We start from the raw sequence: 12,415 nt of genomic DNA, 5'->3' as shown, positions 1-12,415 counted from the left end.
GGAAGGGAACATTCTCCTTCCCACTTGGTACAAGGACAGCAGTGGCTGGAGTAAGCGGAAAGATCTGCACCTTTGTGGGTGCAGAGAGACACAGACCCACATGGCAACTGGCGTATGGCTGGGGGCCTGACTCTGGAGCACAGCAACACCCTTTGAGAAGCCCCATAAACACTGGGGGAGACACTGGGAAAGAACATGGACTTCTCCAGAAGCAGGCAGGAGTAAAAAACTAGTGGGAGTCAAGTATTAATGGGAAAGTGACCTCATCTATATCCCCAGATTATGGACTTGGGGGAGGAGAGAGATAGGCACATGTATTACATGGGAGGTCAGAGCAACAATGCTTCACCCACCTTGTGGCAGTAAGAACCAAATGAGAAAAAGAAAAGCAACATTGTTTTGCAGATTGAAAAGCATCATCGTGAAAGGCAACTGAAATGTTGTGAGAGGGAGGGAGAGAGATTTGGTTGAAATTATCCAGACGGGTTTTCTGCATTAGCTGTTCTTCATCTTCCTGGATTACAGACTCCTTTAAGAATCCATCAAAATCTAGGAAGCCCAAGAAAAATGCCTCCTCCCTCTTCTCCTTCTCAAAACAAACGACTTTGCCTACTCTAGGATTCTTTTTGTCCCCACACCCTGAAGGCCTAGACCCCAAGTTACCCTGATTTCCATTATTAACACTGGCCTTGCAACCACATCCATCGCCCTGGTATTTTCCTTTAAAGAACAAATCTTAGTCAAAGGTTACAGACTATGCCTGCAGTAAGGTCCTCACTTCCAAGGCGCCTCACTTTCCTTCTGTCCACAGCTCTGGTTCATACACTCACGGTCAGCCTCTCGTTCGTGGCTGATGGCTGAGTCCAGTGGCATTTACTCAATGAAGCCTGTGTTTAGCACGTGTTAAAATTAAGACATCGAGGCAAATGTCAGCCTGTAAATGTTTGCTGTACAAACTTTCTGAGCTCCTAGCTTCTGTTGGAAAGGACCCCTGGAGAGCAGAAGGTACAGAAAGAACAGCGGGCCAGGAGTCAGGACATTCTGGCTTCTGGTCTTGGGCCCCTCATTACCAATATATGAACTTCAATAAGTACTTAGCCCGAGGTCCATCTCCTTATCTGTAAAGTAGAATGAAAATAGTTGCCTGTCTCCCAGGGCTTTCAAGAGGATCACATGAAATGATGCCTGAGAAAATGCTTTGCAAGTAGTGAAATGTACAGATATGCTTTATTATTATTAAGGCAAGCTACACGTAAATCAAGTGCTTTTGGAATGTTGTTGAATCTGACAAATGAAGGTCTCAAGTTTGGGGGCATTATCGGCCACCGCTTATAATGGAAGAGCTGATAAGAGGAGTGAGAGGCGAGGATCCATGTTGACCAGAGTCTTTTTTGGCTCTGATTCTGGCTTTTATGCTCCATTCCACAGGCAGAGGCACAAGCCTGGAACATGAACATCTTTCCCAAGAAATAACATCTGATTTGAGTTTTCTTCCTAAAAGGTCTGAGCCCTGCTCAGTATTACAAATTCAGGATGACTCTACCACCACCCGTCCCACTTTAATCAGCCATTCTCCAGAGTCTTGAGACAGATAAATTCCATTTGATAAGCTCTGGCAGTTTGAAAAAGGAAATGACCATAGAAAGGTCCAGAAGTTTTCTGAATTACACTTGCTTCTGACCTTGGCCAGATCAGTACTCTAAAAGCCACCAGATTGTGCCCAGAAAGCAGCTTCCAAGCGCCCTTGTTAACATTTAGTGGGTGAAGCCATCCTGGTGCATTTCATGCATAGACATACATACTGACTCTTTAGCACACACCAACAAAAGCAGCTATTGGAAGGTGGCTTGACAGAGCACCTGGAGGATGAGTGGTGCTGAGTTCATGCTGGTTGCCCAGAGGGTCCTAGCATCCAGCCACAGTGCTTCTGCCTGTCTGCTGCCCTCTGACCATCCGGCCAACAAAGGGCGGTGGAGGAGAAATAGGCTTAACCACCCCCCGCTTGGCTTTGTGTGCAAGGAAAACCTTCAGTTCCATGGTTTTAAACAACCAATTACCCTTTGAGGATAAACAGAAAACTCCTTCAAACGGAAGCTTTTACATGATAGAACTGAAGCACCATATGTGATCTATGTCCACAGTAAGATTTACAAGCCAACCATTAGCACTTCTTGCTCCTATGAAGATCCTGAGAGAAAGATTTTCTCTTTGATAATAAAGAGTGGCAAGAAAGGGAGTGCAGAGGCTTGGTATTGTGTTCTGAAAAAGCTCTGGGGACCACGTGGAGATGGAAAGTTGACAGGAATGGGAGGAAATGAGCAAAACCAGTGTTCAGAACTGTACAGAATCTAGAAATCTACTTAGAGAATCAATCTGTATTTATATAAGGGAGGGTAATGCTGATGCAAAACTAAAGTTTCCACAAGTTTAGTGACTTTTCCAAAGCCGAGAATACGTGGCAGAGGTAGGTCATGAACGGTAGGGTTTCTGAGTCCAGGGCAAGTCCCCTTTCCTAATGTCTGTCCATCAGCTGTGGTAGTATACACTGATCAAGAAAATTTGTTCCGGTTTGGGAAATTTCATTGTATTGATCAAATAACAACAACAACAACAACTAATAATAATAATAATAGTGAAGCAAAAAAACCATACCATTTAGCAGGGTGCCGAAGTGTATAACCTGCAAGTATTCCTTCTCCCGCATAAAACCTTTGAGGGGAGTGGCCCAGCCTTCACTCAGAACTTGGACCCACTGAAGATCCAGCTGCAAAACACGAAAGCAGGTGAACATTTCCATCAGCTCTGCTGTTCAGCTGTCTGGCCCCAGGGCAGCCCTTTCATATTCGGTTGACAGGAGGAAGGCAAAACCTTTTATGCTTTTAGTGTTCCCATGTGTTATGCTGACCCGTAATCTTGGGGCCACATACATTTGAATCTAGAACTCTCCTACAGGGGAGTGGTGAAAAGATTTCAAATTGAGATGATTTATTTGAACACTTCAGGCTGTATCTATCCTTATGGTGTGCGACTGTATTGAACATTCACAATTCATTCTCTTTGCTCACCCACCCCCCCTCCACAAAAATTCTGGCTTGGCTACATTTTTTTCACCAAATGCACTATCAGGTTGACTGAATTGGGCAAACCACTGACTCTGAAATAAAATTCCAAAATTCTTAGCATGATACTGAAAGCCCTTTAAGCTCCAGCCCCAGGGGCTCACTTCTTCCCATTGCCTGCTTGGGAGCCAGTTCACTAACAACACATAGTCTAAACACATATGTGGTTTCGGGCTTAACCTCCTTTCCGCATGAAAATTCCTGTTCATCCTTTAAAACCCAGATCTTGGATCATTTCTCTGAAAAATTTCCTGTCACTTAGGACAAAAAAAAAAAAAAAAAAAAAAAAATCATTAGATTGAAGTTTTTGTTTTTTTTTGTTTGCTTGTTTGTTTGTTTTTTACTTTGAAGCCCATTTTGTTATTGGAACTATGGTTTCACACTGTACTTATGTTTCTGATCTGCCTGGAACATTGGAATGTTCAGAATTTATTCTGGAGAGCAATGTTTCCCAAAGTGTGGTACGCGTACCCCCAGGGGTACAGGAAGAGTTGGGTGGGGATACGCATTGCACCGGAGTTTGGTGGGAATATGCACTGCACCGTGCTTAGCTGCACCTAATTCTATGTTCTCATGAGTACGAGGGGTACTCAGCGTTACGAAAATGATAGAAGGGGTACACATATGCCAAAAGTTTGGGAAACACTGCTGTAGAATAAGGGGTTCTGTGTATAAATCTGTCGTGAGTCATCATAGTACAGAGGCTTCATGAGCTGAAACAGGTTCCCAATGAATTACACTTGCTTCTGACCTTGGCCGGATCAGGACTCTAAAAGCCCCCAGCTTGTGCCAGATTAGTTGCAAAGTGGAATCAAAAAGGTAAATGTATTCTGTCTCTTATAAAAAATATACAAGGTTTTAATAGACAACAAAAAGATACCAATGAAAACATGGTCGTCTTGGATGGACCAACTAACACTGACCCATACAAGGGCCAAGTCTGTGCAGAGCAGTCTGCGGGGGTTGCATCTGTGTCTCCCAGGCAGCAGAATAAATGCAACTACAGCTGCCTCCCTCTCTCCTCGGACCAGATGCTCCCTGATGAGGAAAGGGGAGAATTTGCAGAGAAGAAAAAGATGGGGGCATTCATACCACTTTAGTTCAGGGTTTGTTTTTTGTTTGTTTGTTTCCCCCCCCAAACTCTTTCTTGACTACCCAAGAAGCACTTGTGTCCCTGACAAGCAATCTTCCAGCAGCTGCCAACGATTATTGCCTACTGCATACACTTTGGCATCACTGAAGAGATGAAGGCAACCAAGCAACATTGTCCTGTGGAAATTCAGTTACCTGCCTCGTCTGCCTCTGGGCTCAGCTGCCCTGTGGCAATTCTTGGCAACAGATTTGATTGGAGAAGAGGTTAAAAAACATTTGACAAGATGAAACGTTTTTTCTTTATGAACACCGTGTTTCCCTCATTATGAAGAGTAACGGTACATGGATTATCATGACTGACATAAGCGTTATTCCCCTTGGCCAGCCCGCACCCTCTTACCTTGGTAATTGGCAGGGACGGGAGAGCTTCCGCCTCAGCTCGGACTTGGTCTAGTTTGTTTTCCGGCACGAAGAGCTCATGGATGCCATTGATGACGGTGTGGGGTACGATGCTCTGAAATGAAGCAGAATGGGGGGCAGTTTGAAATGAAAGCTATAAAGAGAATGCTTCAGTAAGTAGATGATCTTTCATGATCTTATTCAATTAAAAAAAAAAAAAAAAGAAAGGAAAAGACAAGCAGGCCACCCACCTGCTCTTGCAGAAGCTCCACCACCTGCTGGACACAGTCGCTCACGGAGGCCGAGTCAGTTTTAAGCACCAGCTCGGGCGTCTCAGGTTTCTCATAATCAGAATCGATGCCCGTGAATCCTGCGAAGCAGAAGGTGGAAATCACATCTCCCCCAACAGAACCATCTTTTTAATCAATAAGACATAATATATGTATTCAGCTGAGAATTCAGACTATAACAGAAAAGGTCACCCAGCCATCCTGGGCCGCTAGCCATACGAGAGAAAATACACAGCTGCATTTTCAATAGAGAAAGTCCCAAATGAGCCACAAAATCAGCCCAAGCCGCTTGCAGCTGATCAGAATAAAAAAGGAAGATGGAAAACCCAGGCACACTCCTAAGCACACGCTCATACTGACTCATCCTTTTTAGTTCCCTGCTCATCACTGAGGTGACAGTTCTTAAAAAACATGAACCCACAGCCCTTAGAGTGTGGTTAGAGTGCCTGCCCACAGACTGAAGGGTCCTGGATTTGATTCTAGGTCAATCCTCCAGCCCTAGTCAGGGCAGGTGTGGGAGGAAACCAATAGATGTGTCTCTCACATCAATGTTTTTCTCTCTCTCTGTCTCTCCCCCATCCTTCCAATTTCTCTAAAAGAAAAAGAAAAAAAAAAATCAATGGAAAAACATCTTCAAGTGAGAATTAACAAAAAACCAACTAACCGAACAAAAAGATTAGTTGCGATGTGGAATCTAAAATATAAAAAATATATAAAATAAACTATTAAAAAAATATGAACCCATGTTTTAATAAGCCCACGGACATCAGGGTGGGATAGAGGTTGTGTATACTATATGCAGTTTTAGAAAACAGCTTCGGACACTTCCGACAGGTTTCCGGGGACAGACCAGGAAGGATGGGTGACACACGCAAGAGGCCAAGGTGTGGCTGAGCTGGTTCTCCTACCTTTGATCTCCCCGGCTCGGGCTTTCTTGTAGAGGCCTTTGACATCTCGGCTTTCACAAATGTTTAGAGGCGCATCTATAAATATTTCAAAGAAGGGCAGTCCGGCTAGTTCATGGATTTTGCGGGCATTCTCGCGATCCTGGAAAGAAAATTTCACTTAGGAACATAAGAAGAGGTGTGTGAAGACAGCAGTGGGGTCTGGGCTCAGCAAAGGTGGAGGAAGCCTCCTCCTTCAGAGGAAGCTCAGAGGTCACTCCCGCAAACAGTCCTCTGGAGGACTTTCCGAGAAAACCCCAAGCAAACCCCGGGAAGGAATCTCTGCTAAAGTTCAGGGCTGGCAACGTGGGAGCATTTCATTCAAAGGACATTGCAAGTACAAAGCTTCTTATTGGAAGCTCCCAGACAAACTGAGAGAGGGCCACTCCCCCTCCACGAATTGAGTGAAATACACAGAACTTGAGGCTTGGGGAGAAGCAGCTGTTTCCTTGAAGTGAGCTAAGCCCTCGGAGTTTGGGGAGAAATGAAATTATAGAGCCTTGGAGTTTTTCTTGGTGAATGTTTTCTTCCTTTCGGCTCTGGCCAAGGGTGCCTTATAACTGTGTGTGTGTGTGTGTGTGTGTGTGTGTGTGTGTGTGTGTGGAAGGGTTTCTGTGGTCTGGTGCCCTGGCAACTGGAAATGAAGGACCTCTCTTTTCACCATATTAAATAGAGAAAATGAGGAAGCAAGGGAGGGGAGCAAGGGACAGGAGGGGAAATTGGAAGTCTAACACTCCTCCGGGCCCTCCCCACTCCCAGCTCCTGGTAGGGAGAGCCCCGGTCTGGCAGTGTGTGGGAGCCAAATCAGTTTACCTTGGTGAAAGGAGAAATGAAGCTGGTGATGCAGACCAGGCCAGCGTCGGCGAACAGCTTGGCCACCTCGGCAATCCGGCGGATGTTTTCCTCCCTGTCCCCCGCGGAGAAGCCCAGGTTCTTGTTAAGGCCGTGACGGACGTTGTCCCCGTCCAGGGAGTAGCAGGGGATGCCGTGGGAGACCAGGTACTCCTCCAGAGCAAAGCTGATCGTCGTCTTCCCAGCACCGGAGAGACCTGTTCAGAGCAGGCAAGACCAGACAGGCACTGTCCCTGGTTGTTGAAGATGACAAATTGGAAGCTGATCCTAATCGTGACCTGATCCTAATTCTTACCCACTCTAAGTGTAACTTATGCCCTTATTGCAATCTCTTGATTGACCTCAAATCAAAACCCTTAAAATCTAGAAAAAGTCTAGTGTGCTATATAAGTCCAACATTTGCATTTCTTTCAAATCTTGGGAGAAGGATTTGTTCCTTATTAGAACAATAGCCTCTCTAAGCCAGGGAGGTTCACACAGGGGAGACCACGTGGGGGCTGCATTTGGTTCCTGCTATCGGGTCTAGTAATAATTAATGTCGTTTTAAAACATTCGTTTAAAATCTTGCTTGGCGTTGACTTGTATTGACATAACCTTCAAACACGTGGTATCTACAGAACGTGTGAAGTGCAATTAACAAGTTTTGCTTGAAAAAGTTTGTGTTTGGTTTGGTTTTTGTTGCAAAACTAGGGCTAAGAAGATGGCGGATGAAGAGCATATTCGGCACTGCATGCTTTACGAGTTCCAATTAGGAAGAAAAGCAAGTGAGGCTGCAAAAAACATCTGTAGTGCTCTTGGTCAAGATGCAGTTAGCGCTAGAAAATGCCAGCGTTGGTTTGAGAAATTTCGCGAGGGGAATTTTTCGTTAGATGACAAGAGTGGTAGAGGCCGTGTGTCCAATTTTGATCAAGAAGCTCTTCAAGCTCTTTTGGTGCAAAATCCTCAAATTACCCAACAAGAGCTTGCGACAACTTTAAATTGTTCACAAAAAACAATTTCCAATCAATTGCGTGCACTTGGCAAAGTCCAAAAGTTTGGAAAATGGGTTCCTCATGAGTTGACCGACAACAACCGTAATCAAAGAGTCACAATTTGCAGTTCGCTCCTCTCTCGTCAAAACCGTTTGCCGTTTTTAGAGCAAATTGTTACCGGAGATGAAGAATGGGTGCTGTATGTTAATTTGAAAAGGTGACTTCAATGGTTGGACAAAAATGAGGCTCCGCAGCCCACGCCAAAACCTGACTTGCATGCGAAAAAAGTGATGTGTGTTTGGTGGAATTTTAAAGGAATTCTTCATTATGAACTTTTACCATCTAACCAAACCATTACAAGTGCAGTGTATAGTGCCCAATTGGAAAGGTTAGCCCAAGCTTTAAGAGAAAAAGAACCCGCGCTGATTAATCGGAAGGGCGTAATTCTTCACCACGATAACGCACGACCGCATACTGCAAGAATCACTGCTGAAAAACTGCACCAGTTGGAATGGGAAGTTCTCCCTCAACCTGCATATTCTCCTGATATTGCCCCTTCCAATTACCATTTGTTTCGTTCTTTGCAAAACTTTCTTCTTGGAAAAAAATTTAATAATGAAGAATGCCTCAAAAATGCATTGACCAAATTTTTTGCATCAAAATCACAAGAATTTTACAACAGAGGGATTAAAATGCTTCCTGAGCATTGGGCACAAGTAGTAGAAAACAACGGCAACTATATTGTTGATTAAATTTTGTTGTATTGTTTAAATAAATTCGATTTAAAAAAGTATTAGAAAACGACATTAATTATTACTAGACCTAATATGTTCTGTGTGGCCTGTGGAGTGTTGTTGTTGTTTTTTGAAATATGTTTTATTGATTTTTTGCAGAGAGGAGGGAGAGGGATAGAGAGCTAGAAACATCCATGAAAGAGAAACATCCATCAGCTGCCTCCTGCACACCTCCTACTGGGGATGTGCCCGCAACCAAGGTACATGCCCTTGACCGGAATTGAACCTGGGACCTTTCAGTCCACAGGCCGACGCTCCATCCACTGAGCCAAACCAGTTAGGGCCTGCAGAGTGTTTTAAAGATTAGAAAGTTGCACATAAAATCCAGATTTTGGCTTCTTTTGATAAAAACAGACAAACAAACAAAAAAACAAAAACAAGATCTGATGAGAGTGCTCTCACAGCCTCTTGGGACAGCAATCAGCTAGAGGAGAGGGGACAGCCAGCCCGCTGAGGCTGGGAGTTCACCCCCCTTGTCGATGCCCCTGCACAAGCATCTGACCACAGAGCCCATAGTCTGTCCTTTATTTTCAAAACATTTTTGACGATGACTCTTGAAACATCGAGGGTGGGAAGCGTCCTGAGTGAGGCTGTGCGTGTGTGGGGAACTGCCATACGCTATTGGCCGTTTGGAGTCTTTACATGAGAACAGTTACCATGTACCTCTGACCACGGTTTCAGAGCACAATGGCTAGGAACACACTTTATAATTTCAGTATGAAGGAAAACATTAGCAGAAAGGGAATTACATAAGTGATTCGAAAATTACTTAAAATCCTGGAAAAGTAGCACTCAACACATTCAATAATCCTAAAGGTTTTGGAACCTGAAGAATATTCCATTGTGCAAAGCCACTGTCAGTCAGCACCCAGGTGTGGAAGAGGAAAAGTTAAGGGCAAAGAAAAGAAGGTCAAGAGGTCACTACAAAGACAGAGGGTGGAAAGAAGGAAAAGGCAAAAAGTACAAGAAAAGTAGGGACAAAAGACAGAAAGCAAAGGAGACTTGATAAGAAAAATATTACATGGCCCTAGCTAGTGTGGCTCAGTGGATAGAGCGTCGGCCTGCAGGCTGAAGGGTCCCGGGACTGAAGGGTCCCGGGTTTGATTCCCATCAAGGGCATATGCCCAGGTTGCAGGCTTGATCCCCAGTAGGGGGCATGCAGGAGGCAGTCAATGATTCTCATCATTGGTATTTCTATCTCTCTCTCCCTCTCCCTTCCTCCCTGAAATTAATAAAATATATTTTTTTAAAAAGGATATTACATGAAAGGTAAACAAATAATTTCCATATTTTAGTTATCTTTTATCATGCACCTGGCCTTGAGATAGGATCATTAGGACAAGTGGCTATCTGAAGAATGTGTTGGCAATTTCTACAGATCACTGCTGACAACATCATCTGTTATGTAACTTTGTCTATTATGTAATTCATTGCCTATTAGAATTTATCTGGTTGTAGGGTAGGAGAAATTGAACTCCTGAATCTCTGGCATGCTCTCTCCTGGCAGAAAATGACAGAAATAATAGAACTTCCCTTTGATTTTGTTTCAGCTCTCAGGAAACAAAGAGCTAAAATCACAGTAATAGTATTTTTTTAACAACTGAATTTATTATATAATCTGTATATTAATACATCAAGTAAGCAGTATTACTCTCATTTTTTATAAGATTAGGTCACTCATTCCAGTAAAGTATCTTGTCTTTGCCACTTTTATTGTAGAGCCATATCACAATTTATATCAGAGAGTAGATTCCTCATGTAGCCTATTTCAAAGAACAATATTTTTTCCTGTGGAACTACCATGGGTCATACTAAGTGAATTTTTTTTATATCATCACCAGGTTTATTGAATTGACTGGACTTACTCCAAATTTCTACTCTAAAGTGAGATTAACTTTTTATTTGACTTTCTGAATCAGCTGCTCAAGAACCATTCCATCATTTCAAATCAGGGCTCAAAAATGGATGGTCAGAAAAAGAACTGAGCAATTTGAATCATGAATTTGACTTGCATTTCTTTCAAACCTTGAGATAACTATTTGTCCCCAAGAAAAAGTAATGTTTTAAGTCAATAGTATTAATTTTTTTTTTTTTAGCTATCATTATGATTTTTTAAGACATTTTTAAAAAACTGTTTTTTAAAGAGAAAGAGAGAGGGAGGGAAGGAGAAAAACATCAATGTGAAAGCAAATATGATCCCCTCCCATGGGGATGGAGCCATCAACCTGGGCATTTGGCCTGACTGGAAATCTAACCAACAGCCTTTCAGTGCACAGGCCTACGCCCAACCAACTGAGCCACACCAGCCAGGGCCATCATTATTATTTTTATTACTATTATACTACCGTGACGTTTCCCAAGGAGTGGCTAATGAGACATTATGTGAAAGTATTTGTTTTCTTCAGAGATTGAAAGTAGAGAAAAGTTGTTCTGTTTTTACACTCCTGTGCTTCCTAAACGTTTTTACAAACTACGGGAAGCTGAAATCCTGTAACGCAGCCACTGCTTTTCCAGAGGATTGCCTTTACGTGGCTTTTAAATTCTGAACATTATCATGCATAATGAATTATGCTTATGGCAGAATTAATTTTTCTCCTTTGATTTTCCTCGTGTCCACCAAGGGTTTTGTTGGACCATGGTAACTATATTAAACTAGATGGCTGCCATATTTGTTTTAAAACATTGGAGTAACACTCATTACATCTATCGAGAGCTTTACCATGGACCAGGCACTGCTAAGTGTGTATTTACTCTATTTCACTTAGTTCTACCTACAACTCTATGAGGCAGGTGCTATGTTTCTTCCTTAGGGAGGTTAATTGACTTGTTCGAAGTCACATGGTTTAACATAGGCTCAAAGATTAGAGGTATTTAGGTTTTTTGGGTTGTATGGTCAGTATCCTACCTCTGCCATTTTTCAGAATAAAAAATAAATTTTGTCCCCTCTTCTACTGTTCTTTTTCATTTTTCAAGGGTATTCCATAACAGAAAAAAATGGACTGTGTGGAAGTCCTAATTTAAAAGTTGGGCAAATCCACAAAGGCAAACACACAACATAAAGACAAGCACACAAGGAAGAAACAACTGGGACCCAGTTGTGCTTTATCAACTGCTGCCCTCGTGTAGCTCAGAGGGAGTCGGAGAAAACATTTCAGGAACCAAGCCAGGTGAATCCTGCCTTTTGGAATATAACAGGCTCCTTGCCCACTGTCTCTCATCTCCCTGGAAGCTGGGAAAAGTTGTTGAACCAGGGATGAATAAAACCAGGAAACCAAAAGCAAGTGCCACAAATCACTGGAAAAAAAAAAAACTTGAAAAATAAGAAGGAGGATGATGTAGACAAAAATGGGAAAGACTCAGGATGTCAAGAAAAGAGGCAAGGCAGGTCCCTACCTGCCACACTCATTAGAATCATTCCCAGGTAAGACTCCATCAGCATTTGTGAATGGATAGTAATACCTAAATGATTTCCTAATCTGTATTAACATATCTGTTTGTAAGAGATCATTTCTTTTTGAAATATTATGTCTATGAAATATTATTAAATAAAATAATCTTGGTTTGTCCTTTTAAGACCAGACTGTCAGACTTTTCCCAGGAATCAACTTTCTCTACATTGTACTCAGAGTATAAGTTCTAGTTCTGTTACTAACCCTTAGCTTTGACATTCTGTGGCTATAAAAACACACACAAGAAGGGAGATTCATCTGGTTACCTCAGTGGGAGTAAGTTATTTCTATATGTAAGGGCAACAATCCACAGCTAAAGAGAAATCACAAGGTTTCCTTCTTGCACACAGTTTAATTTTTTTACACAATGAAAAACAGTCTCATTGAAAGCTAAAATATCAGAAAACATAGAGAATATCTCTAAACATCCAGAACTTTCTGCTTGATGCCAAATGCTTGATGTCATGTTAGAAAAGCCACATTCATGACTGCCAGTAAATGTGCT

General features: G+C 42.6%; 1 protein-coding gene across 1 annotated transcript in view; it reads right to left on the bottom strand.

Moving 5' to 3' along the window:
* Positions 1-12,415, bottom strand: part of PAPSS2 (3'-phosphoadenosine 5'-phosphosulfate synthase 2) — a 62,470-nt gene that overhangs the window by 13,914 nt on the left and 36,141 nt on the right. The window contains exons 3-7 of the mRNA XM_036438468.2: positions 6,658-6,893; positions 5,809-5,947; positions 4,862-4,980; positions 4,612-4,725; positions 2,653-2,764 (exon numbers count right to left, since the gene is read on the bottom strand). Of these exons, the coding sequence (XP_036294361.1) occupies positions 2,653-2,764; positions 4,612-4,725; positions 4,862-4,980; positions 5,809-5,947; positions 6,658-6,893 (720 nt within the window). The remainder of the gene's footprint in view (positions 1-2,652; positions 2,765-4,611; positions 4,726-4,861; positions 4,981-5,808; positions 5,948-6,657; positions 6,894-12,415) is intronic.

This window comes from Pipistrellus kuhlii, unplaced genomic scaffold (assembly GCF_014108245.1).
Source record: "Pipistrellus kuhlii isolate mPipKuh1 unplaced genomic scaffold, mPipKuh1.p scaffold_m20_p_15, whole genome shotgun sequence".
In the NCBI taxonomy this organism is placed as follows: domain Eukaryota; kingdom Metazoa; phylum Chordata; class Mammalia; order Chiroptera; family Vespertilionidae; genus Pipistrellus; species Pipistrellus kuhlii.
This window is presented reverse-complemented; position numbering and strand designations above follow the sequence as displayed.